This window comes from Elephas maximus, chromosome X (genome assembly GCF_024166365.1).
Source record: "Elephas maximus indicus isolate mEleMax1 chromosome X, mEleMax1 primary haplotype, whole genome shotgun sequence".
NCBI classification, from domain to species: domain Eukaryota; kingdom Metazoa; phylum Chordata; class Mammalia; order Proboscidea; family Elephantidae; genus Elephas; species Elephas maximus.
The window spans coordinates 163,967,271-163,992,372 of record NC_064846.1 but is presented as its reverse complement, the minus strand read 5'-3'; the positions used below and the strand labels follow the sequence as shown (position 1 = coordinate 163,992,372).

Genomic DNA, 25,102 nt, shown 5'->3' with positions numbered 1-25,102 from the left:
CAGTTGAACTATGTCCTAATGTAATTACTACCAGCTCCTCCTTCCACTCTTCCACTCTCAAAAGAGTCCCAGTTTGACAAATGTAGTATGATCTCATTAATATGAAATAACTACAGTAGGCAAATGTTTAGAGATCAGAGTTTAATAGCAGTGACCAGGGGTGAAAGGGAGGGCATCAAGTTTCTGTTTACTGCGATGGAAAATTTGACAATGGATATTGGTGATGGTTGCACAACATGACTGGTGCAATTGATCTCACTGAATTGTACACATGAAAAATGTTGAAATGGCAAATGTTGTGGTATCTATATTTTTATAACAATTAAAAAAAGGGGGAGGTCCCAGTCTGGATGATAAATTATATGGCCACCCTACTTAGACACAGGGTTCTTGTTTAAAGTCAACATTACTATCCATACAGATAAAGGAAGTGGCCATGAGTGATAGGAACATTTAATATTTCCCACATATTTCAACTCTTGAACCCAGCGGTAAAATATTCACAAACGTACCCGTTTGCTCTTGTCTGGTGACAGCACCGATGATCCACTCTGCTGAAGTACCTGCAACTGAAGCTTGATTATGGAACTTGAAATTTCTTCTATTGGAAAATCTTTGGCAAGCTGGGACTGTCTCTCATAAAAGGAAGACCATCTGGCCTCAGCATCATTCTACAACAACAAAAAAATAAAGTGAAGTCAGAGTGGTGCAGCTTGAACAGATAGAACAAAAGATAAAGTCCAAAAACTATCATCTGGTGGAACATCTAATATTTCCTGAGCGGTTTAGTCCTCTCCTTTGCTGAAGGTCAAGGCTTAGGTTAAGGGTGATGAGGCCACTCTTGGTCACTCTGTCTTTCTGGCCCATTGCCTAGCTCTTCCCCCAGAGTCCTGTCCCCAGAACTGCAAGTGAATTCCCAGAGATGATTAACACTGTGGGACCCTGGAATGTGTAGTCTTAGTGCTGTGACGTGGGTGAGTTGGCCAAGGATTCGAGGATAGATGTTCTAAAGACAGAACACAACAGAATTCAGAGTGGACTTAATGGTGATGACGATAGGAACCATGAGCAATGAGACCCTTCATAGGAAGCTCCTAGGTGCCATGACTTAGCCCAGAGATGCTGATCTTAAATTATGATCCCAAATGAAGGTTTCCCAGAATATGGCCATTTAGCAGCTATGGTGATTGTCTACCAGCAAAGGAAACCAAATAGGGGTGTAACGTGATGGAAATGGTATGTTGAAAGGACAGCAGCGGACAGGCAAGAGATAAAGAAAATAGCGGCAGTGAAAAATGGAAAAGGGTTTGTCTGATTACTGAGCACTCACAACATTTCAGGAACCCTAGTTCCAATTGCCATGGAGTCGATTCCTCGGTGTCCCTGAGAGGCGCAAATGGTTAAGTGCTCAACTACTAGCCAAAAGGTTGGTGGCTCTAACCCACCCAGAGCTGTCTTGGAAGACAGGCCTGGCGATCTGCTTCCAAAAGGTCACAACTGTAAAAACGCTATGGAGCACAGATCTACTCTGACACACATGGGGTCACCATGAATTTCAGGAACTACTGCTCAATTAATATTCACAACAACCTTGGGAGGTAGTTATTGTTTCCACTTCACGAATGAGGAAAATGAGGCACAGAGTGGGTAAGTAATGTGCCCTCGATCACATAGCTAACAACTGAAAGAACAAGGGTGTCAACTCAGATGTGTTTACCTCCAAAGCTAATGTTCTAATCACTGCCCTATAGATTGTACTCAGCACACTCTAGTCTTCTTTCTAAGATACATGAATGGGGAGGAGTTAACCAGAAGTGGGGCCTCCAGCACACAGTCATCTATACAACTCACCATGCTCTCAATTCCTAACCTTCTTCACTCAATCTAGGATGATTTACTGTCAAGCAAAATATCTGGTAAAACATTGATACCAAATTACAGGAATAACTTTACTCTCAATCTACTCTAGAAACAACTCAAAATTCCTCAGTCTTAGAACACTTTTAATTATACAGGATGCGGGAATGTTGAACGAGAACATCAGACTGGATTTTATTTATCATTACTACCCTGCAAGTGTTACACTTTATATCACAAAGAACTTCCCTTATATTGCCTTGCACTTTGTCCCTGAAGACATACTATTCCTTCCCAAGCTATCCTTTTTAATATTATTTACAATTTTTTTCTGTATCTTTACCCTAAGGCTCCCAAGACCAGACGAAACAGATGGCCTAGCAGTTATGCAAGGAATCATAGTAGTACCAATCAGATCATTTAGACCTTGGTAAATAGCTACATATAATTTTTTGGACCTGAATTATACATGAAATGAATACACATACAGCAATTTACACAGCTCCAGGGTTCCAAGGAACCATACAGAGAAAATAGGCAGCATCCCACAAAAGTGGGATGGGCAGCAACTAAAACAACAGAAGTTTCTGCAGCCATAGATGGGGGTTTGGGGCAAGACACACATTGTTCAAGACAGCCACAGGAATCCAAATACCCTCTGACCTCCTTCCTATAACCATTGCTGTTGTTGTTGGGTATCTGTTGTTGGGTGACAGGGTAGAACTGCCCCATAGAATTTTCTTGACTGTGATATTTACGAAACAGATCACAAGGTCTTTCTCCCGTAGAGTCGCTGGGTGTGTTTGAACCACTTAACTGTTGCATCACCAGTGGATACCATGTTCCCATCCTGTGAGAGATCCTTTGTAATTTCAGGGGCTGAAGATGCAAAATCCTAAATTAGACATAAAGAAAAGATATCCTGCTCCTTTGAGCCCTAACTCTATGCCTAATTTGGAGTCCCTGGGCCATGCAAATGGCTAATGCACTCACTCGCTGCAAACTGAAAGACTGGAGGTTCGAGTTCACCCAGAGGCACCTGGAAGAAAGGCCTGGTGATCCCCTTCTGAAAATCAGACACCGAAAACCCTATGGAGCACAGTTCTACTCTGACACACATGGGTCATGAGTCAGAGTCCTAACCACCAGGTGTTTTGATCAATTAGTAATTGCGCCATATTTGGATGCAATTCAACCTATCATTTTGAGTTGCTCAAGTTCAATTTCACCAAGGTTACATCACTAAACAGGACATTATAAAGTTTTCATGACCAAGGAAAACTAGTATGAACAAGGCTTCCAAATCACGTGACTCATGTCGAGTCAGATCTAACCCTCCACAGATGTAACTTATCCATTCACAATTGTTATCCGCTGGGGAATCTTGGCTGGGCCCCACAATCTCCTTACATTCCAAGAGACAAAGAAATGGGCCAATGATTCGCCCAAGGCATTGAAGCCAGCACAGACAAGTCAGAAAAGTACCGGATTTCCTAACTTCTAACCTACTTGAGGGAGTCCCTAGGTGGTACAAACGGTTAACCAAAGGCTGGAGGTTTGAGTACACCCAGAAGTGCCTCAGAAGAAGGGCCTGGCGATCTACTCAAAAAATCAGCCACTGAAAACCCTACAGGGCACAATTCCACTCCGACACGCGTGGGGTCGCCATGAGTCAACTCCAACTTAACAGCAACTGGGTTATTATTTTAAAGTATTTCCTCACAACCTGATATAAGGATTTCCATTCAAGGTCAGATCCATAGATTGACAAGCCCAATAATCTGACTTTGAAAGTTATACCAGGGGACAATCTGGGAATGGTAGATTGTCCTCAATAATGTCTTCCTGATAGGATAAGAACATACACACTTCATGTTGTTTTTAGGTGCCATCGAATAGATTCTGACCCATAGTGACCCTGATACAACAGAACGAAACACTGCCTGGTCCTGCAGCATCCTCACAATCGTTGTTACGCTTGAACCCATTGTTGTAACAACTGTGTTAGTTCATCTCCTTGAGGGTCTTCCTCTTTTTCCCTGACCCTCCACTTTACCAAGCATGATGTTCTTCTCCAGAAACTGGTCCCTCCTAACAACATGTCCAAAGTATGTGAAACCAAGTCCCTTGATCTTTGCTTCTAAGGAGCATTCTGGCTGTACTTCTGAGATAGACTTTTTCATTCTTCTGGAAGTCCAAGGCATATCCAATATTCTTCTCCAACACCATGATTCAAAGACATCAATTCTTCTTCAGTCTTCCTTATTCACTGTCCAGCTTTCGTATGCATATAAGGCGATTGAAAACACCATGGCTTGGGTCAGGTGCACCTTAGTCTTCAAGGTGGCATCTTTGCTTTATAACACTTTAAAGAGGTCTTTTGCAGCAGATTTGCCCAATGCAATGCATCATTTGATTTCTTGACTGCTGCTTCCATGGGCGTTGATTGTAGATCCAAGTAAAATGAAATCCTTGACAACTTCAATACTTTCTCCATTTATCATGATGCTGTTTATAGGTCCAGTTGTGAACATTTTTGTGTTCTTTATGTCGAGGTGTAATTTGTACCGAAGGCTGTAGTCTTTAATATTCACCAGTATGTGCTTTAAGTCCTCTTCACTTTCAGCAAGCAAGGCTGTGTCATTTGCATATCGCAGGTTGTTAATGAGTCTTTTATGCCATGTTCTTCTTCATATGGTCCAGCTTCTCGGATTATTTGCTCAGCATACAGATTGAATAAAAATGGTGAAAGAATACAACCTTGACACACATCTTCCCTGATTTTAAACTACCCAGTACTCCCTTCTTCTGTTCCAACGACTTACTCTTTGTCTATGCACGGGTTCCGCATGAGCACAATTAAGTGTTCTGGAATTCCCATTCTTTACAATGCTATCCATAATTTGTTATGATCCACACAGTTGTACACAGGGTCTCTATGAGTCGGAACTGACTCGACGGCACCTAACAACGACAACAACAAACATCTTTCTGGTATTCTCTGCTTTCAGCCAAGATTCACCTGACATCAGCAATTATATCCCTCCTTCTACTTCCTCTTCCTAATCCTGCTAGAATTTCTGGCAGTTCCCTGTCAATACACTGCTGCAGCCGTTTTTGAATCTTCAGCAAAATTTTACTTGCTTGTGATATTGATATTGCTTGATAACTTCTGCATTCTGTTGGATCACCTTTCTTTTGAAAATCTTTGGTTCAGCTCTTTTACTTCTTCATTTCTTCTGTTCACTTTAGCTACTCTACATTCAAGAATGTCTTAGTCCGCATTCTCTAGAGAAGCAAAACTAGTGAGAGAGAGAGATTTATCTCAAGGAAATAGCTCACACAGTTGTAGAGGCTGGCAAGTCTCAAGTTTGTGGGTCAAGCGTCAGGCTCGAGGCTTCTTCTTATTCATGTAGTTGCAGGGGTTGACAATCCCAAGATTGGGCAGGTCAGACAGTAGGCTGCTGGCTCACAGGCTGTAGAGGTTGACGAATCCCAAGATTGGCCTGTAAGCTGCTGCCTCAAGTCCCAAGAACTGGAGGTCAGATGTTGATGAGTCAGATGCAGGATCCAGAGCAAGAGCCTTGCTAGAGCATCCATTTATATACTAGAAGCGGGTCACACCACCAAGGAAACTCCCTTTCAACTGATTGGCTGCTTAAGCAGATCTCATCATGGAGTAGATTACATCATTACAGAACTGCCAAATTACATCATTACATAACTTCCATACCACTGAGAAGCATGGCCCAGCCAAGCTGACACACAACCTTAACCATCACAAACAGCAAGTTTTAGAGTCTCTTCTGACATCCATTTTGGTCTTTTCTTCCTTTTTAATGACCTTTTGCTTTCTTCATGTATGATGTCTTTGATGTAATCCCACAACTCTTCTGGTTTTCGGTTATTAGTGTTCAATGCATCTATTCTTTAGATGGTCTCTAAATTCAGGTGGGATATATTCGAGGTTGTATGTTGGCTCTTGTGGACTTTTTTTGAACTCTCTTCAGCTTCAACTTGAACTTGCATATGAGCAATATATGGTCTGTTCCACAGTCATCCCCTGGCTTTGTTCTGACTCATGATATTGAGATTCTCCATTGTCTCTTTCCACAGATGTAGTCTATTTGATTCCTGTATATTTCATCCAGTGAAGTACAGGTGTATAGTCACCATTTATGTTGTTGAAAAAAGGTATTTCCAATGAATAGGTCGTTGGTCTTGCAAAATTCTACCATATAATCTCCGGTGTCATTTCTATCACCAAGGCCATATTTTCCAACTACTGATTCTTCTTCTTTGTTTCCAGTTTTTGCATTCCAATCACCAGTGATTATCAATGCATCTTGATTGTATGTTTGATCAATTTCAGACTGCAGGAGTTGGTAAAAATCTTCAATTTCTTCATCTTTAGTGCATTAGTGGTTGGCATGTAAATCTGAATAGTAGTCATAATAACTGGTCTTCCTTGTAGATGTATGAATATTATCCTATCACTGATGGCATTGTACTTCAGGATGGATCTTGAAACGTTCTTTTTGACCATGAATGCAATGCTGTTCCTCTTCAATTTGCCATTTCCAGCCTAGTAGACCATATGATTGTCTGATTCAAAATGGCCAGTACTAGTCCATTTCAGCTCACTAATGCCTAGGATATCACTCTTCAAGCATTTAATTTCATTTTTGACAACTTCCAATTTTCCTAGATTCATACTTCATACATTCTGCATTCCAATTACTAATGGATGTTTGCAGCTGTTTCTTCTCATTTTGAGTCACTCTGTGGTGGCTTGCGTGTTGCTGTGATTCTGAAAGCTATGCCACTGGTATTTCAAATACCAGCAGGGTCACCCATGGTGGATAGGTTTCAGTGGAGCTTCCTGGCTAAGACAGACTAGGAAGAAAGACCTAGTGATCTACTGCTGAAAGAACTGGCCAGTGAAAACCTTATGAATAGCAGTGGAACATTGTCTGATATAGAGCTGGGAAATGAGCCCCTCAGGTTGGAAGACACTCAAAATATGACTGGGAAAGAGGTGCTTCCTCAAAGTATAGTTGACCTTAATGATGTGGATGGAGTAAAGCTTTCGGGACCTTCATTTGCTAATGTGGCAAGACTCAAAATGAGAAGAAATACATGTCATAGAGCCCAAATTTCCCCTCCTTTATTAGTTATCTATTCCTACAATAATATGACATAACAAACAACCAAAACTCTCAATTGCATAGCGTTTGTGGTTTATGTGCCTGGAGTCACTGGGGGTTGGCAGGCAGCTCTACTGACCTTGGCTGAAATTGCTCGTGACTCTGGGGGTTGGCTTCTACTGGGCCAACTACACCATGTGTCTTTCATTCTTCAGCTTCCTACCCCAGGTATGTTCTCAAGGCAAAGGCAGAGGTGCAAAGGACAAGCCCCAATGTTCAAGTCCATTCCAAGCCTCTGCTTGCTTCCTGTCTGCTCACGCCCCATTGGCCAGAGAAAGGCACATGGTGAAGGACAGAGTCACATCCTCTTCAGTGGGATGGCTGCAAAGTGACATGACCTGGGACGTTGAATCAGGGCTGGGTGAAAAACTGGGGCCATCAGTGCAATTTAGCACACTTCCTGGACCACAGGGAATCTACAATCCAAACATTTGCTTAAATACTTCTAAAACCTATTTATGGTTTTCAATGTCTCACATTTTTAGATTAAAGAATGGCCCAGTTTTACAAGTCTTACCAGTCTTACCACCTGTAACGTAAAAGGCACTTCCTTCTATTTATGTTAGTTTATCTCTTTTGAGCTGTCATAAGCACCATCTTTCTAGTATGAAGAGATTTGGTCAATAAACTTGAGTACTCTTCATTCTTGTTCCATCTCATACTATTTTTCTTGTTGTTCTTTTTGAGTCAGGCTTTGTGCTTTCCCTCCTAACCCCCTCTGATTCCCTTAATCATTCCAGTTGCTCTTTTGGGGAAACAGTCTCCATTTCCAAAATTCTTCCTTTAAGCATGACTACCAGCATTGTGTTCCTACATGTATGGGGTAATGTCCTCTCTTTCGTTTCCAGAAACTTCTGGATGATGCTAGCCATTGTGGTAATGGAAACTTATTGAGTTGAAGTCTTCGGGAGGAACAACTTTGAATGACTTCCAGGTCCTTTTCCTGAGTCAAAAGTGATTTCTCTTCAGTGATTTTTCTTCATCAGCTCTCAAGAACAGCCAACATATATACACCATGGATTTTCTAGACCAGTTCCAGTTTATGTAATTTTACTATCTATCACAACTTTTGGTGGCAAAATTATGTTTTGGTTATAGTTTGAATCATTTTTTTCAAATATTTGTCTATGTATTAATGATCTTCCAAAAATCTGCTTTATGACATGTTTTTCAGAATTTACAAAACTTCTTTCAAATAATCAAGGTATCACAAAATGAAGATTAGAAACACTAAGTGATCTTAAAAATATTATTGGCAATTTCAGATATTTTACTTATTTTCAGCTTGCTGTTGTTGTTAGTTGCCATTGAGTCAGTTCCGACTCATGGTGACCACAGGTGTGCAAAGTAGAACTGCTTCATAAGGTTTTCAAAGCTGTGACCTTTCAGAAGCAGATCACCAGGCCTGTCTTCGGAGGCACCTCTGGGTGGGTTTGAACCACCAACCTTTCTGCTAGTAGTTGAGTGGGTTATTGGTCAGCAAATGTTCAAGACTGGGAGTTACAGAGTGTCTTAGGCATCTAGTGCTGCTATAACAGAAATACCACAAGTGGATGGCTTTAACAAAGAGGAGTTTATTCTCTCACAGTCTAGTAGGATACAAGTCCAATTTCAGGCCATCAGCTCCAGGCAGAAGCTTTCTCACCCTGTCAGCTCTGGAGGGAAGTCCTTGTCATCCATCTTCCCTTGGCCTGGGAGCATCTCAGTGCAGGAACCTCAGGTCCAAAGGACACACTCTGCTCCCAGTACTGCTTTCTTGGTGGTGTGAGGTCCCCGTGTCTCTCTGCTCACTTCTCTCTTTTATATCTCAACAGAGATGGGCTCGAGACACTATCTAATCTTGTAGATCTCATAAATATAGCTGCCATGAATCCATCTCATTACATCATAGTGATAGCATTCACAACACATAAAGAAATCACATCAGATGACAAAATGGTAGACAATCATACAGTATTGGAATCATGACCTAGCCAAGTTGACAGATATTTTATGGGGACACAATTCAATTCATGACACAGAGCAAGTTATTTTCTCTGTCCAAGAAGTTCATTTAGAGTTACCCCCAAAGCAGACTGAGAAACTAGACCATGAGATAGTCTCATTAAAATAAATCTGCACTGTTTTTAATGTAGTGTAGTGAGTTAGCGCATGCCTTAGGAGAATGGATTTTGGTCTGTGATGAAACAAAGGATGAAGCCAGTAGTAGGTAAACTTATTGGAACAAATTCTCATTTCTGTGCAGGAAAGGTTTGCTGTCGAGTACACAGGCAGAAGTAGGTATTTCTCAATTCTTCATCCTGAGTTCTCTGTTACATGCAGGCCAAGGAGCAGGCAGAGAAAAGGACCATTGGCTGCTTCCAGACACCACGTTGCCTTCAAGTTCATTCTCCCTCAGCATCCGTCCTGTGGATCTCAGAACAGCCTCGGAACTACCGACCACTCTGACTGGGATCACAATAGAGGGTCCCGAGCAGAGAGGGAGAAAGATGTAGAACAAAAAATCAAATTCACAAAAAAGACCAGACTTACTGGTCTGAAAGAGACTGGAGGAACTCCAGAGACTATGGCCCTAAGACACCCTTCTGAACTGGAGACCTGGAGACCACCTTCCAGTCAAACCATAGACAAGACCATAAAATAAACAGTAACACCCGAGAAGAAAGTGCTCCTTAGAACAATCAATTATACGCGATGAAAAGGACAACATTTGCCCGAAAGCAAAGATGAGAATGCAGGAAGGGGTAGAAAATCCAGATGAAAGGAAACAGGGAGCCCAGGGTGGAAATGGGGAGAGCGCTGACACATTGCAGGCAATGAAACCAAGACCATGAAACACCTTATGTACAAACTATCAAATAGGAATCTAAATTGCTCTGTAAATTTTCACCTAATACACAATTAAAAAAAAAAAACAGCCTCAGAGGCAGGAGACTTCTGGTTCCCTGACTTTTTCAGATAAATCCTTATTTTAGAACTGCCCACCTGAGATAGCCCATGGTACAATATATATGATATTATTATGATTATGATCATATTCTGATTATCAGGGGCAGTGGTGGTGGAGTGGTAGAATTCTCCCATTCCATGAGGGAGACTGGTTCGATTCCTGGCCGATGTACCTCATGTATAGCCACCATGCATCTATCGGTGGAGACTTGCATGTTGCTATGATGCTGAACAGGTTTCAGCAGAGCTTCCAGACTAAAACTAGGAAGAAAGGACTGGCAATCTACTTCCAAAAATCAGCCAATGAAAATTTTATGGATCACAATGATCCAATTCCATTGTACGTGGGGTCACCATGAGTTAGGGGCCAACTCAATGGCAGCTACCACCACCAACAATTATGACCATCATATTCATTTTATAGATGAGAAAACTGGGATTCAAGGAAGCTAAGAAACTTGCCCAAGACCCTGCAGCTTGTAAGAGTCGGAGTTGGGATTTGAACCCAGGGTGTCTGGCCCCGGAATCCACACCTAGACCAAGCACCAGGCACTTACACTTGACAGCACTAACGTGCACCCACTACCCTTGCAGGATACCAGATCTCAGCAGCCTGCTCATCTTGGGACCTCTTGTAGCACCTCCCACAGTACCCAGTGCATCAGGGCAATCTCAACACACGCAATCAGAGAATAGAAGGAAGAGTCATTTTCACCTCCCCTACTGCCTCCTTACGCAGGTAAACCCACACGGGTGTACCAAAGTGCACTAATTCACCTTTCACCACTACTTGAGGCAGGAGAGACCAGCCTGCTTGCTTCTTGCATTGAAATATTTTCACTTTTCCTTTTAAGGGTTCATACTTTCCTGCAGTTTAGCCACACTGCGTGATTTATGCCCTTTCGTTCCTGGCCTTTGCTCTAATCAGCCGGTACAATTCAAAGGTAATGGTACAGAAGGATCCAACCATGGTTTCTGCATGCATCGTTACATCTCATTCCATAAGATGTGCTCTCAGCATCTGGGTGCTCAATAGAAGTGCTACCTGCCTCTTCAGCAATCATAACTCGCTCTCACAGCAATGAGGACGACGGCTTCCTGTTGTCCTGTCCTCACACAAGCACTATTCTGGTGGCTTTGTGGATTAATTCAGTCTTTGCCGCTACCTTATGAGGCAGATGTAAGTATTGTCTTCTTTTTCACAGATGGAAAAACTAAGGTGCAGAGAGGGTCATTAACTAGCATGAGTTCATATGGTTAAAAAGTGGTGGAGTCAGGATTTGAACCTAGGCAGCCTGACTCCAAAACACTTAGGCATGAAGCTGGTACGCCTATTTTCAAAGCCACCCAGGACAATTTAGCTAATACACAATACACTACAGTCACCTCCAACAAATACCAAATTTAAACTGAGGAAGAGAAACAATGAAGATGTGAAGAGAGAAAAGGCGGAAATATGAGACAAGAAAAATCATCTCCTGTGATAACGCGAGGCTGTCAACATCTGGATTTTGCTGAGCTTTTTTTTAAAGAAATAGAAACATTCTCTTGGCGGATTTCAAATGAGGCAATAGGTCTCAGATTTGTGAATGGCAGTAATTTAATTTAAGCGTTCAATCCACTGATCATTGAAAAAATAAAAAGCTCCTGAACAATAGTTTTGAAAGACTGTGTTTCTATGCCAGTGCCATGAAAAATCTGCTCCTAAGTCACGTTCGAGTCTCCATCACTTAAATGTGTGAGGAGGCTGCTTTGCGGTATGTGCGAAAAGGAAGTCCCTACATCCTGGCACTTGTCAAAAGAAGCATCTTGCTTTCCCAAGGCATGCAGATTATTTGTCAGAACTGGGTTAATTATAGCTTTTCTTGGAGCGCTCTGGATGGATTCTGTGACCTTTGGAAGTCCCTCAGAGCTCCCATGAGAGGAGGCAGTCACCAGTCCAGCTTCGCCCGACCTGTGGTTAGCTTAATTACTAGCTAACCCTTCCACTAAGCCTCCAGTTGCATTTTTCGGTTAATGTATCATTTGTAGAGTCTTTAGATATTCTTGTTGGTATTGTAGGCTTGGGGAGATTATTAACTCAATAACTGATGACATTCCCACAAGAATGTTTTAAAACTCTATCTACAATGAGAATTATGGTGGTGACTCTATAAAGCATGTTCACTGTTTTCCAAGAATCTGGACTGAGACCAACAATTATTTTGTAACAATATTCCAAATGAACCCCAATGTCAACGATGTTTTGTCATCTGGCACTCCAGACTCAGAGAGACGGAAGCAAATACCCAACTGCACAGCTAAGAGCATTTATTTGATTTCTCTTTTTAGTTTTACAGGTAGTAACCTACGCTTTAAGAAGCAAAGAATACCCCTATGTCATCATAAGAACTTACCATCTTTTGGACATTCTCGTCGGTAATATTGGTGTTATAATCCCAAGAAGCAAGTGAACTTTGATAAGACAGGTCTTCGGCTTCTTGGTTAAATGTGTCCAAAAAGGTCCTGGCCAGATCCTCGGTGGTAGATTGAGCAGCAGTTACAGCCACAAGGCTGAGAAAGAGCCAGAAAGAGCCTGACATCTTTCCCCAAGCACCAAGATCCCATCCACTGAACAAGTTTCCCTAGAGGAAAAAATCCTCATAAGTTTTTTTTTCTCTCATCAGCCTTTGAACTTGGGCTGGGCACTGAGCAGGGAAGACCAAAAAAAAAAAAAAAGAAGAAGAAGAAGAAATAAAAAAAGAAAACACAGTCAACAATCTGCTGAACCAATATAGAGTTTATCCTGGAGAGGACAGATATATCAGCAGATTTTAGAATGACTTTTTCTAAGTAAATAAAATAAACAAATGTTATTTTGTCAATCCTAGAGAACCATAACTCTCTCAGCACTTTATGGACAAATCAAAATGTTTATACATGGTTAATATGTTCCTAAAAAGCTTTTTAAAGATACGCTGAAGATGCTAAAATTTTACAGTGACAGAAGATGCCTATGATTATGGATCATGGGAGTAATCTTGTTGCTTACATGTTTTTCAGACAACTCCATTAATAGTCAGTTATCCCTCCCTTTCTTTTTATTTCAGGCTCATATTCATAGAAACCCTCCACTTGGGTAGTATTTTCCCTTCCTAAATAAATGCCCGGGCCCTTGTTCTTATGGAATTCATTAATTTTTATTCTGATAATCTTTCATTTCCATGGCTATTTTAAAAAATGGTAAGACTACTTTCTACCCCACAAGCTAATGTTCCTCGTCTGGCTTTGGAAAGCTCGACAAGGTTCATCTTCCTGTTCTCAGGTAGCCATGTTAAGCACTGGATCTGTGACTGACTGTGCCTCCTTCCCTTTCACTTACCTGTTCAAAACTCAGTTGAGGTCACCAAGAAGGAAGAATAATGCTATAATATCATATAAAATACAAAGAGTGTTGATGTGATGTCCTGGCCATCCATAGCCATGTGATCACAGCAACGTGGGATTTGGAGAGGTTCCAGCCATTATCATGTTAAATTTAAGGAGCTGGCTTAGTGTCCTCATTCCTGGGGTGTAGGCATGAATGTCATAGATAAAAAAAAAAAGAGGGGTCACTTTAAATGGTAGGGGTCATGGGCCTGTTTCACTGTGATTGTGAAATCTTCACACAGGAAAACATTTCTTCACCCAGAAAAACAAGTTCCCCAAGTTCAGGTGAAATGACAGTGGCCAGTTGCCATTGAGTCAATTCCAACTCATGGCGAGCCCATGTGTGCAGAGTAGAACTGTGCTCCATAGAGTCTTCAAGGCTGTGACTTTTTGGAATCAGAAGATCAGGCCTTTGTTCTGAGGCACCTCTGGGTGGGTTCGAACTGCCAACATTTTAGTTAAGTCAATCACTTAACCATTTGCCCGACCCAGGGACTCCATGAAATGGCAGTCGAAAAACATTCATGATAAGAGCTTCCACTACTTCCCCTTATCCAAAGCTGCATATATCATTGTACAATGAGGAAAAAAACGATTATAAGTAACACTGTTCGAAGTGGCTTCCATTGTATTAGCTCATTTAAGCATCATGACAAACCTATAGGTAAGTATTATCGCCATTTTACAGACTATAAAATTGAGACTCAGAGAGCTTAAGTAAATTGCCAGGACATGAATCCATGCAGTCTAATTCTAGAGTGCAGGCACCTCACTGAGTTGTAGCCCACAGTCCAAAAGCAACAATGGAGGTGCCAGCAGAGGGATGCCTGCCTTCGCAGTGGTGATGATAGATTTGTTTTCACCACATAAAAAGAGATGGGTCATTACTATTCTTGACATGAATCGAAATACATGAGCCTTTTAAGAAAAACAAAGTCATTGACAAATTTAAGACATAATGATAAAGAATGTAACAAGAAAGTGAGATGGGAAAAACACCAGTGCAGAAAGGTCTGTCCCAGCAAGGCTCCTCTCAAATTCAAGGAAGCTGAGATCAATGTGCTGCTAACCTGCATTTGGAGAGAAATCAGACAAGAGAGGAGCAGGCTCTGAATAAAGAGTTGGAAGGCTACTTTAAAAAAAAGCTGAAACAAAACTCCACCCAGGCCACTTCGTGAATGAAGTGCTTGGGTTTCAGGAAAAAAAAAGAAAAATGAAAGTAGTTCAAATTCAATTCATTGAGGCAGAAAATAAGATTAACGTGATCAAATGGAAATGGAGAAAACAAGATATGAAATCTGAAAGCTACAAACAGATGGGCAAGCAGCCTGAGATAACAGTGAGGCAGAAAAATACCAGAAGCGAAGAAGCTAGGAGAAGTGAAGGAAGCAGGAGAATTGTCTACAGTATTTCGGTAGGAAAACTAGCTTCTGATGGCCAGCTTGCAAGTGTAGGCTGAATTGTTGCAATTTTTGTTCACTGTCCACCAAAAAGATGCTGATGTCCTGATGGTTACCTGGAAGAGCTCTCTTCGAGGCCATTCTGCGAAGTGGAGACATGGGGATGGGACCCAGAAGAAGAATTGGCAGAGTTGTCTTTGAGAAAGAATGGAAAGCTAGGAGAAAGGAGAAGACAGGAAGTTCAGGAAAGCTGTTCTAATTTTCAAAAGGGTCAGGGGAAGTGGATTTCATAAACTGTAGACTGGAGAGTTTGATCTTGACACCTGACAAAACTATAAAACGTAATTTTTTTACAGTGTGGTTTCCACTTAGAAAATATATCTCTGGTCCATTAGGGATTCGCTAGGAGTAAGTCAGCGGCTGCTTACCTCATTTCCTTTCTGATAAGAGACTAGAAGAGTTGGAAAAAAAATCCAAAGACAGTGGATCTTCCATTTCAGTAAGGAATTTAACAAAACATAAAGTTTTACAAGTAGATCCAAATGTCCCCCAAAATAACCACGGAAGTACAGAATTAGGCAGTCCTCTGATCAAGAATAGTTCATGCACAAAACAACAGAGAATCCTGATCCAGTAATTGTTGCTGTTAGTTGCCGTCAAGTCAATTCCAACTCATGCGTGCAGAGTACAACTGGGCTCCATAAGGTTTTCAGAGCTGTGACCTTTTGGAAGCAGATTGCCAGGCCTATCTTCCAAGGCACCTCTGGGTGGGTTCGAACCACCAACCTTTCCACTAGTAGTTGAGCAATTAGCCATTTGAGGTTAACCAGGGACTCCTTATTCAGTAATTATCCAACAAGGATTTATTAAGCACCTCTTGTGTATCAGCCACTACTCTACACGTTGAATATACACTGATGAATAAGACAGGAAAAGTGCCTGTGTGCATAGTATTCTAGGAGGTGGAGGTGGTGGTAAGAAACAAATAGGAGAGAAGTGCTATGACTTATAACAGGAGAATAAGGGAATGGAGAATGATGGGGTGGGGAGAGAAATTTCCTACAAGAAGGGCCTCTCCGAGAAGATGCCATTGGAGCAGAGACCTGAAGGAAGGGATGAAAGTCATGTGGCTATCTGGGGGAAGGCTGCTCCAGCCAAAGGGAACAGCCAGTGCGAAGGGTGTATGCAAGTCTCAAGAACATCAGAGCATGTTGTGACTGGAGCCCAGTGCACAGGGGAAAATGGCGAGAGGTGAAGTCTGAGAAGGAGCAGGGGATCAGATCAGAAGGACCTTAGAAAAAATTGTTTTACTGCGAATGAGATGGGAAGACGTGAGAGGGCTTTAAGCAGAGGAGTGATCTGATAAATGTTTTCATAGGATCACTCTGGCTGCTGCTTTGAGAACAGACAGTCAAGGGTTAGGGGTGGAAGCAAAGAGACCAGTGAGGGAGCTACTGCAGAAGCCCGGTCAAGCTGGTTGAAGATAAGCTTGATATGAGTTCTAAGTCCAACTTGACTGCCCAAGAAAAGGTGACTCCATCTCAGACTACCTTAGACTTTGGTAATGGAAGTATTAGATATAAAGTAATCTAGGGCGTCATGTTCATTTCTGAGGACCAGAATGTTAGAGAGATACAGAAGCGTATCCAGAGGAAAATAAATAAGAGAGTAGAGGGGTCGATAAATAATGTAATTTGAAGCACAGTTCTGACATGGGAGAGAAGGCTTAGAGTGCACACTTCTCTTCCATCATGGGACTGTCATTTAGAGGAAGACCTGGGTAGCATAATGGATTTGCTCTGCCACTTATTTAGCTGCGTGACTTTAGACACCTAATTTTCTTGTTTTGAAGATGATGATAATAGTACACCTATCTCATAGGGATGTGAGTATTATATGAATGAATACATGAGAACACAGAACAATTCTGGGAGCCTAGTAATAACAGCCACTCAAAATGAGAGGAGCTGTGTAATCATTAGGGAACTTGGTTTTAAAACCACTTGAGGTAGAAATCTTTCTAACGTACATTCCATTTTAATCAGAATGTTGCCTGGACATTGTTTTATATCCTCTTTTTTTTTCTTTTCAGATTGACTCAGTGTCATCATCTTGAACATTGTTTACCGGCTAAGCTGTAATGTGACAATGTCCTCAGACCTTATACGAAATGGCTCCAAACAGCTTTATTGCTATTAATTCTGCTGTCTCGGCAGGTTGAGTTCACTGTTACTTCTTAGAGTATCAACTTCCAGTAGCCCTGCCTACTGCAAATCCCCTCCCTGTTACTGATCTGCTATCTGTTAAAACTTAAAGGGAAACCAGATAACCAGGGAGTCCAATCTGAAAGCTCCCTCTTCATAGGCTTAGACCTAAGGGTGGGTCGTCGCTCAACTTGAGCAAAGTGCACCAACTTTGAGATATGTATTTCCCTTACTGCTCCACTTTTTACATACTTCTTCTGTGCCATAAATGGTGAGGTTGCCAAATAACTAACAAAAACTCCCTCTAGTCCCCCCGCAAAACCAAAAAACCAAACCCAGCGCCGTCAAGCCTATTCCGACTCATAGCGACCCTATAGGACAGAGTAGAACCGCCCCATAGAGTTTCCAAGGAGCGCCTGGTGGATGTGAACTGCCGACCCTTTGGTTCGCAGCCGTAGCAATTAACCGCTGCGCCACCAGGGTTTCCTAGTCCCCCAAGTAGAGAGAATAAGTTTGGTAAACAGAGGGGGAAAAAAAGGATATTTGGTGCCATTTCTTGTGTGAAAATTGATGGAGTCATGCTTCTGACAGGAAGAAGGAAGGGGATGAGGAATAGATAGCATGGAGAAATTGAAAGCTGCTGGCATGGCCGAGAATTACGTGCATTTAGTACAACTGGTTTTGACCACATACTTATCACACGACGTGAGTTTCTAAGTGGTGTACAGAAATACATGACAAGCTGGCATTTTAGCTCAAACAAACTGATAAAGCTCTTTCCTGTTTACATTCCTAGTGGCATACCAAAAAACCAAACCCACTGCCGTCGAGTTGATTCCGACTCATAGCAATTCTACAGGACAGAGTAAAACTGCCCCACAGAGTTTCCAAGGAGCACCTGGTGGATTTGAACTGCTGACCTTTTGGTTAGCAGCCATAGCACTTAACCACTAGGTCACCAGCGTTTTCATCTAGTGGCATAGCAGTCCCATTTTTCTACCATCAAGCAAAGATATCATCATTAAACAAATTGACACAGATTTTCAACAGACGGAATCCAAATTTGTGAGGATAAACTGTGGATTATGGGGAGATTGTACTGATTATTATTGGCCTGAACTTACGATAGTACTAGCATTTAGTATTTTTAGTTCCACCCCAGACTGTACAAAATATCAGGCAACACGAGAGCAGGGGAACCACTAATGTAAATTTATATCTAGAGCCTTAAAAGCCCTTGTAAAAACTTGAGTCTTTATCCTAAGTGAAATGAGGATCCATGGTAGAGTTTGAGCATAGGAGTGGCATGATCTCACTTACATTTTGAAACAATCCCTCTGACTTCTGTGTGGAGAAGACTGCATGGGGGCAAGACTTAAGGTAGGGAGACCAGGCTATTACAACAATCCAGGTGGGATATGATGGTGGCTGGATGGCAGCAATAGAGTTAACGGGAACTGATTGAATTCTGAATGCATTTTGAACGTAAAGCCAACAAGATTTGGTGATAAATTGGATGGAGAATGTGAAAGAAAGAGTGGATTACTCCAAAGTTTGGGGTTGAACAATTGGGAGGTTGAGGTTGCCATCAATTTAGATGGAGAAGGTTGCAGGTAGAGCATGTTTGGCAGGAAGTCTAAGAGTTCAGTTGAGTTCATGGTATCTGTTGGAAATCCAAGTGAAGATGTTAAGAAGTCAGCTGGATATACAAATTTGAAGTTTAGCAGAGAAGTCAGGGATAGAGATATAAATTTGGGAGCTGTCAGCTTGAGATGGTTAGTCAAATAATGTCTTTTTAGCTAAGACTAACAGGAAAATAGCTTACTTTTTCAGGAACCCAGGGTGCTGGAAAATATTACTTAGTCTAGACCTCAGGAGGGAAATGGGATGGAAAAATCAGGGGAAAAAATTTGCATTAAACAAGCTCCTCCACAAAGGAGCCATCCGTGGACTGAACAGGGAGGTGATAAAAGGGAGTTTCGGGAACTGGGCCAGAGCATCACTCTTCTTCACTGTTTTATGGCAAAGTAGGCATGTCTCAGGAGCACAGGATGGCTGAGATGAAGCAAGGTACGTGCGCAAGGAAGGCAGCTGACATGAGAGACAGTCAAAGTCAAATGGCTTAGACCCGATTCAGGTCTAGGCCGCCACATTGGTCAGCATTAAGACCATGGAAGATTCCTTTGGGAGCCAGCTCTTGCCTCTCAGCTAGAGTCTGAGGGTTACTAAAGATGTTTACATTTTATTTTTTTTTCTTATTGTATTGACTAGAATATATGTGTATATATACACATATGTTTGTATATACACATATACATACATATATATGAATATCAAATATAGAGCCAAGAGTTGGTGTCTTTATGTGTCCCTTATTTGTTTTTTGATTTTAAGGGGACACCCCCTAAAATTAACTATTAATTAAAATATTCGCTGTTGATTTGATAAATACTTTGATTTGGAATGTTAAGGTAGTAGTATCCTATTATTGGTTTGCTAAGTACTTTTTTTTAACTCGTGGAAGATTCTTAAATGTTTGATACCTATTGAAATAATTCTATTTTTCTCCAATGTCCTTGAGGTGATGTGATAAATTGATTTCCTAGCATGTAACTCTACGTACTTTCTCACATTGGGCCATATTTGGTCATTTTTTATTTTTTGTTGTGCTGTTGCATTAGATTTGTTATTTTGTTTAGAATTTTTTTTATATTCATATCATAAGTGGGACTGATCTGCAATTTTCTATATTGTGTTCTCTTTGTTAAGTTGTAGAGTCAGGGCTTTGGTAGGACCATAAAATGAATAGAGAAGTCTGTTATATTTATTTTTCTATGAGACCGTACATATGCAAAAGTACTATTTGTTTCTCAAAATTTTATAAGATTTTGCCAATAAAACTAACTGGTTAGGGCTTTTTGAAGAGACAGTTCACTGTAGTGTCCATTTCTTTTATAACTATCTCTTAAAATTTCTACTTCTTCTTGATTCAATATATGTTATCTCCCAAAGTCATTCATTTTAGAGTTATGGCAGGGAGTTGCCCATACTTTTCTTGTAGTAAATTAACTTCTTTACAACTGTCTTGTCATTCCCAATTTTGCGTATTTGTGCTTTCTAACTTTTTTCTTTTTTGCTGTACTTTAGACAAAGGTTTACAGAATAAGCTAGCATCTCATTAAACAGTGCACATACTGATTTACAACACTAATTAACAACCCGACAACATGTCAAAACTCTCCCTTCTCAACCTTGGGCTCCCTTTTACCAGCTTTTTTGTTCCCTCCTGCCTTCTAGTCCTTGCCCCAGGGCTGGTGTGCCCCTTTAGTCTCGTTTTGTTTTATGGGCCTATCCAATCTTTGGCTGAAGGGTGAACCTCTGGAGTGACTTCATTACCGAACTGAAAGGGTGTCTGGGGGCTTGACCTTCAGAGTTTCTCCAGTCTCTGTCAGACCAGCAAGCCTACTCTTTCTTTTTGAGTTAGAATTTTGTTCTACATTTTTCTCCAGCTCTGTCCAGGACTCTGTATTGTGATCCCTGTCAGAGTGTCAGCGGTGGTAGCCGAGCACCATCTAGTTGTACTGGACTCAGTCTGGTGGAGGCCGTGGTAGGCGTGGTCCATTAATCCTTCAGACTAATCTTTCCCTTGTGTCTTTGGTTTTCTTCTTTCTCCCTTGCTCCAGATGGGGTGAGACCAGTGGAGTATCTTAGATTGCCACTCACAGTCTTTTAAGACCCCAGACGCTACTCAACGAAGTAGAATGTAGAACATTTCCTTTATAAACTATGTTATGCCAATTGAGGTAGACATTCCCGGAGACTATGGTCTCCACAACCCCCATCCTAGTAATTCAATCCCTCAGGGAGTTTGGATGTGTCTATGGAGTGAAGAGTTTTACATTTTGGTTAGAGCTTCTTAACTGACTCTCAGTATCTTAGAATAAGGCTTCATCCTTATTGTCTCCTTCAGTCTTCAGAGTAGAAAAGCCATGTTCTATTATCCAACTGGAAAGGTTCAGCAGAAGTAGTTGTCTTCTTGAGTTCTAGCAGGCTTATCTTGGAGACTCATTGTACCCCTCTCTCCTCATCCTCTAAGGGATTTGCCTGATCTGGGACATCAGTGGGACTTGGCCAAGGCTAGTTACTGACTTCATCCTCAACCGCCCTATTCACTCAGAAAGTCCCTTCCACCAAGTTGGAAGAGGAGACCTCACAGGGAGCTAATGGCACAATATGCAAATGGCAAGAGTTGCACCAATGCCTAGGTTGATCTTAGGAGTGAAAAGCAAAGGTATAACCTCCCAATTTTACTAAAAACTGTTTTTTCCTCCTGAAAACCTGACAACTCAGGATTTTAATAATATTATGATTCTCTTTTTTAATGGGTAAAGGAGTAAAGTTCAAACTGCCTATTCACCCTATTAAAATTGAACCTTACCATCACCACCAGGACCACATATACGTGTATTAATACTATTTAGACAGCTTCCATCCTTTATTTTCCTCCATGGAACTTTCCACCATCTGCTACACTATACTGATAACTACAAGTTTTACTTTATTGTCTGTCTCTCCCAACTAGAATATAAGCTCCAAGATGGCAGAAATTTTTCTCCTTTGTTTTGTTTTTTCCCTCTCACTGGCATATCCCCAGATGCTTAGAAAAGTGCCTGGCACATAATAGGCATCCAATAAATATTTATTAAATGAAGACATTTTATCTAAACTCGGTAGTAATGAGGAGGAGGGTCGCTCAGTTGTCTAGACTATATGTAGCATAATTCTTTTTTAATAAGGTCTATTTTATGTTTATTTGACCAACCATAGGAGGTGATGGATAGAAATAAATATCAACTGAAAAGAGGTGGAAAGAAGTTTTCTAGACTAAGATGTGATTTGGAAGCTATGGTTAGAGTTAATATGATGGAAGATGTAGAAGAAAAATAACATGATTACTATAAGCCAGGAACTGGGCTAATTTTTTGCCTTACATGTGTTAAGTCACTGAATCCACCAAATGACCCTGTAAGGAGGGCATTGTTATTGCCTTTTTATAGATGAGGGAAATGTACTTCAGCTCCATCAAGCCACTTCTTCCAAGGTCATGCTATTAATAAGTAGCAAAGGCAAGAATTGAATACTGGTCGGTCTTTCCCTGGAGCAAGATATCTCAGCACACAATCAATGTTTTAGGCAACAATAGTACTGAGGATGCTCTGGAATTTTATGAAGGGAACCATCTTCATGTCACAACTACTATAGTGACAAAGCTCATGTTGTTGTTGTTAGGTGCCGTTGAGTCAGTTTGACTCATAGCGACCCTATACACAACAGAATGAAACACTTCCTTGTCCTGTACCATCCTCACAATTGTCGATATGCTTGAACCCACCGTTGTAGCCACTGTGTCAATCCATCTCGTTGAGTGTTTTCCTCTTTTTCACTGACCCTCTGCTTTATCAAGCATGATATCTTTCTCCAGGGACTGATCCCTCCTGATAACATGTCTGACGTATGTGAGACTCAGTCTCACCATCCTCGGTTCTAAGGAGCATTCTGGTTTTACTTCTTCCAAGACAGATTTGCTCGTTCTTTTGGCAGCCCATGGTATATTCAATATTCTTCACCAACACCACAATTCAAAGGCATCAGTTCTTCTTAGGTCTTCCTTATTCATCGTCCAGCTTTCGCATGCATATGAGGTGACTGAAAACACCATGGCTTGGGTCAGGCACACCTTAGTCCTCAAAGCTACGTCTTTGCTTTCCAACATTTTAGAGAGATCTTTCGCAGCAGATTTGCCCAATACAATGTCTTTTGATTTCTTGACTGCTGCTTCCATGGGTGTTAATTGTGGATCTAAGTAAAACGAAATCCTTGACAACCTCAATCGTTTCTCCGTTTATCATGATGTTGCTTATTGGTCCAGTTGTGAGGATTTTTGTTTTCTTTACACTGAGGTATAATCCATACTGAAGGCTGTGGTCTTTGATTTCATTAGTGTTTCAAGTCCTCTTCACTTTCAGCAAGCAAGGTTGTGTTATCTCCGTAACGCAGGTTGTTAATGAGTCTCCCTCCAATCCTGATGCCCCGTTCTTCTTCATATAGTCCAGCTTCTCGGATTATTTGCTCAGCATACAGATTGAATAGGCATGGTTAAAGGATACAACCCTGACGCACACTTTTCCTGACTTTAAACCAATCAGTATCCCCTTGTTCTGTCCGAACAATTGCCTCTTGCTCTATGTAAAGGTTCCTCATGACACAATTAAGTGTTCTGGAGTTCCCATTCTTCTCAATGTCATCCATAGTTTGTTAGGACCCACACAGTCTAATGCCTTTGCATAGTCAATAAAACACAGGTAAACATCCTTCTGGTACTCTCTGCTTTCAGCCAGGATCCATCTGACATCAGCAATGATATCTCTGGTTCCACATCCTCTTCTGAAACCGGCCTGAATTTCTGGCAATTTCCTGTTAATATACTGCTGCAGCCATTTTTGAATGATCTTCAGGAAAAGACAAAGCTCATGCTGACTGTGAAACTGGGTGGAGTAGCAGGAATGGAAATCTCTCCTGCCAATTTCATTAATAATTTTTATTTCATTACTAAATTTAGTTATCTACTTTTTTTTTTTTTTAATGCTACATTGGTTCTTCACTCTTACTGGGCACTGTCTTGCCTGTGGCCATAAGCTGCCATTCCTTATCTCACAGCCGTGGTCATCAAGAGTTCCTAGGCGACCAGATAGAGGATATTCTTTAAATAGGGACAACAAAATGGCATGTTCCAGAAAATAACAGAAGAAACCAGGAACAAGCATTCTAGATTAAGAGTCAAGAGGTGTACACCCTCTTTAAACTGAGCCAGCAAAATACGTGGCTGATAATTCTAGCATTGCCAGTTTATTCCACAGTCTGGAGGTGCTCTGAACTCAAAAGGCTAGAGCGCCATCAAAATTTCATGCTATTCCTTGAGTAGTAACTGTGCCTTAAAGATCGTCCTTATAGCCGGTCATTAGCTTCAGCAAATATGAGGTAGACAAGTAACCAGAGACCTAGTAAAGTGGACAGATTACTGGCTAAACTGAAAAGTTGCTCTGGCAATCACGTCGCACAGTGACAATTGTTTCAAGAGAGCTAGGATGAGGAAATTATGACCTGGAGTTCTCAGAGGTGCCACACCTGTTAACAAATCTGGTACTGCAATAAAAAAATAGAAGTGCTTATTTCAGAATAAATTAGTGAATATCAGTTCTACAGAAATAAGGTAACTCTATGAATCACAAGACTTTTGGGATTCTCTGGAAGGCACAATCCAGAACTCTGTTAACTATTTGAGAATCCATTTCTATTCCCCATGGGATAATGATGTCACCCCAAATTTTCTATGTAATATATTTCATTTGTAATGGATGGTTGATTGGCCAATTCAAAAGAGAATATATGATGAATATAATGCTGAGAACACCAGAAACAACTTCAAGTGTTGTCAAGATACTTCGCTATGTCATAATCACATAAAACAGTCACAGGAAATAACATTCCTTAAGTCCTAAGAGTGAAAAATTGTTACTGCAAGGGCAGAATGGCATTACAGAGTGCATGATAATGAGTCTACAATGTATACAATTCTCTTCTTTTCCATTTGTACCCCTCTCTGACGCACATTACCTGAGAAAAAAAGCGTATTAACACCAGTGGCGCTGGAAGGATTGTAAGCCTCAAGGCTTGGGAAGCCCTTTTCTTTGAGGGCATCATCAGTGCTCTGGAGAGCTAACTGGGGTTCAGAGAGAAGCTTTTCTGGTCTATAGGACCAGAGAAGGGAGTTAAATTGGGGCTTTGACAGGTTCTTCTAAAATTTTCTGAAAGACTGGCCCTCTTCCCAAGAATACTAGCGTTTATTTGATTGCAGGGTTCCTTTGTGCTCACTCCCTGGAACCTAAGCAAGGGGGAGATGTGAGTGAAAGTATAAGAGATTATAGACTTACCCCAGCTCCCAGAATCACAGAAATGAGGAGTGGATAAATCACAATGTGAATCGTCAGGTACCTAACATCTGAGCTTCAAGGAATAC

The 25,102-nt window shown here is 41.2% G+C and overlaps 1 protein-coding gene across 2 annotated transcripts in view; it reads right to left on the bottom strand.

The window, feature by feature from the left end:
- The window catches only part of ACE2 (angiotensin converting enzyme 2), a 45,303-nt gene extending 32,708 nt beyond the window's left edge, over positions 1 to 12,595 (bottom strand). For both annotated transcript variants that reach the window (XM_049873364.1, XM_049873365.1), the window contains exons 1-2: positions 12,410 to 12,595; positions 513 to 671 (exon numbers count right to left, since the gene is read on the bottom strand). In XM_049873364.1, the coding sequence (XP_049729321.1) occupies positions 513 to 671; positions 12,410 to 12,595 (345 nt within the window). The remainder of the gene's footprint in view (positions 1 to 512; positions 672 to 12,409) is intronic.
- Between the last annotated feature and the right edge of the window lie 12,507 nt (positions 12,596 to 25,102).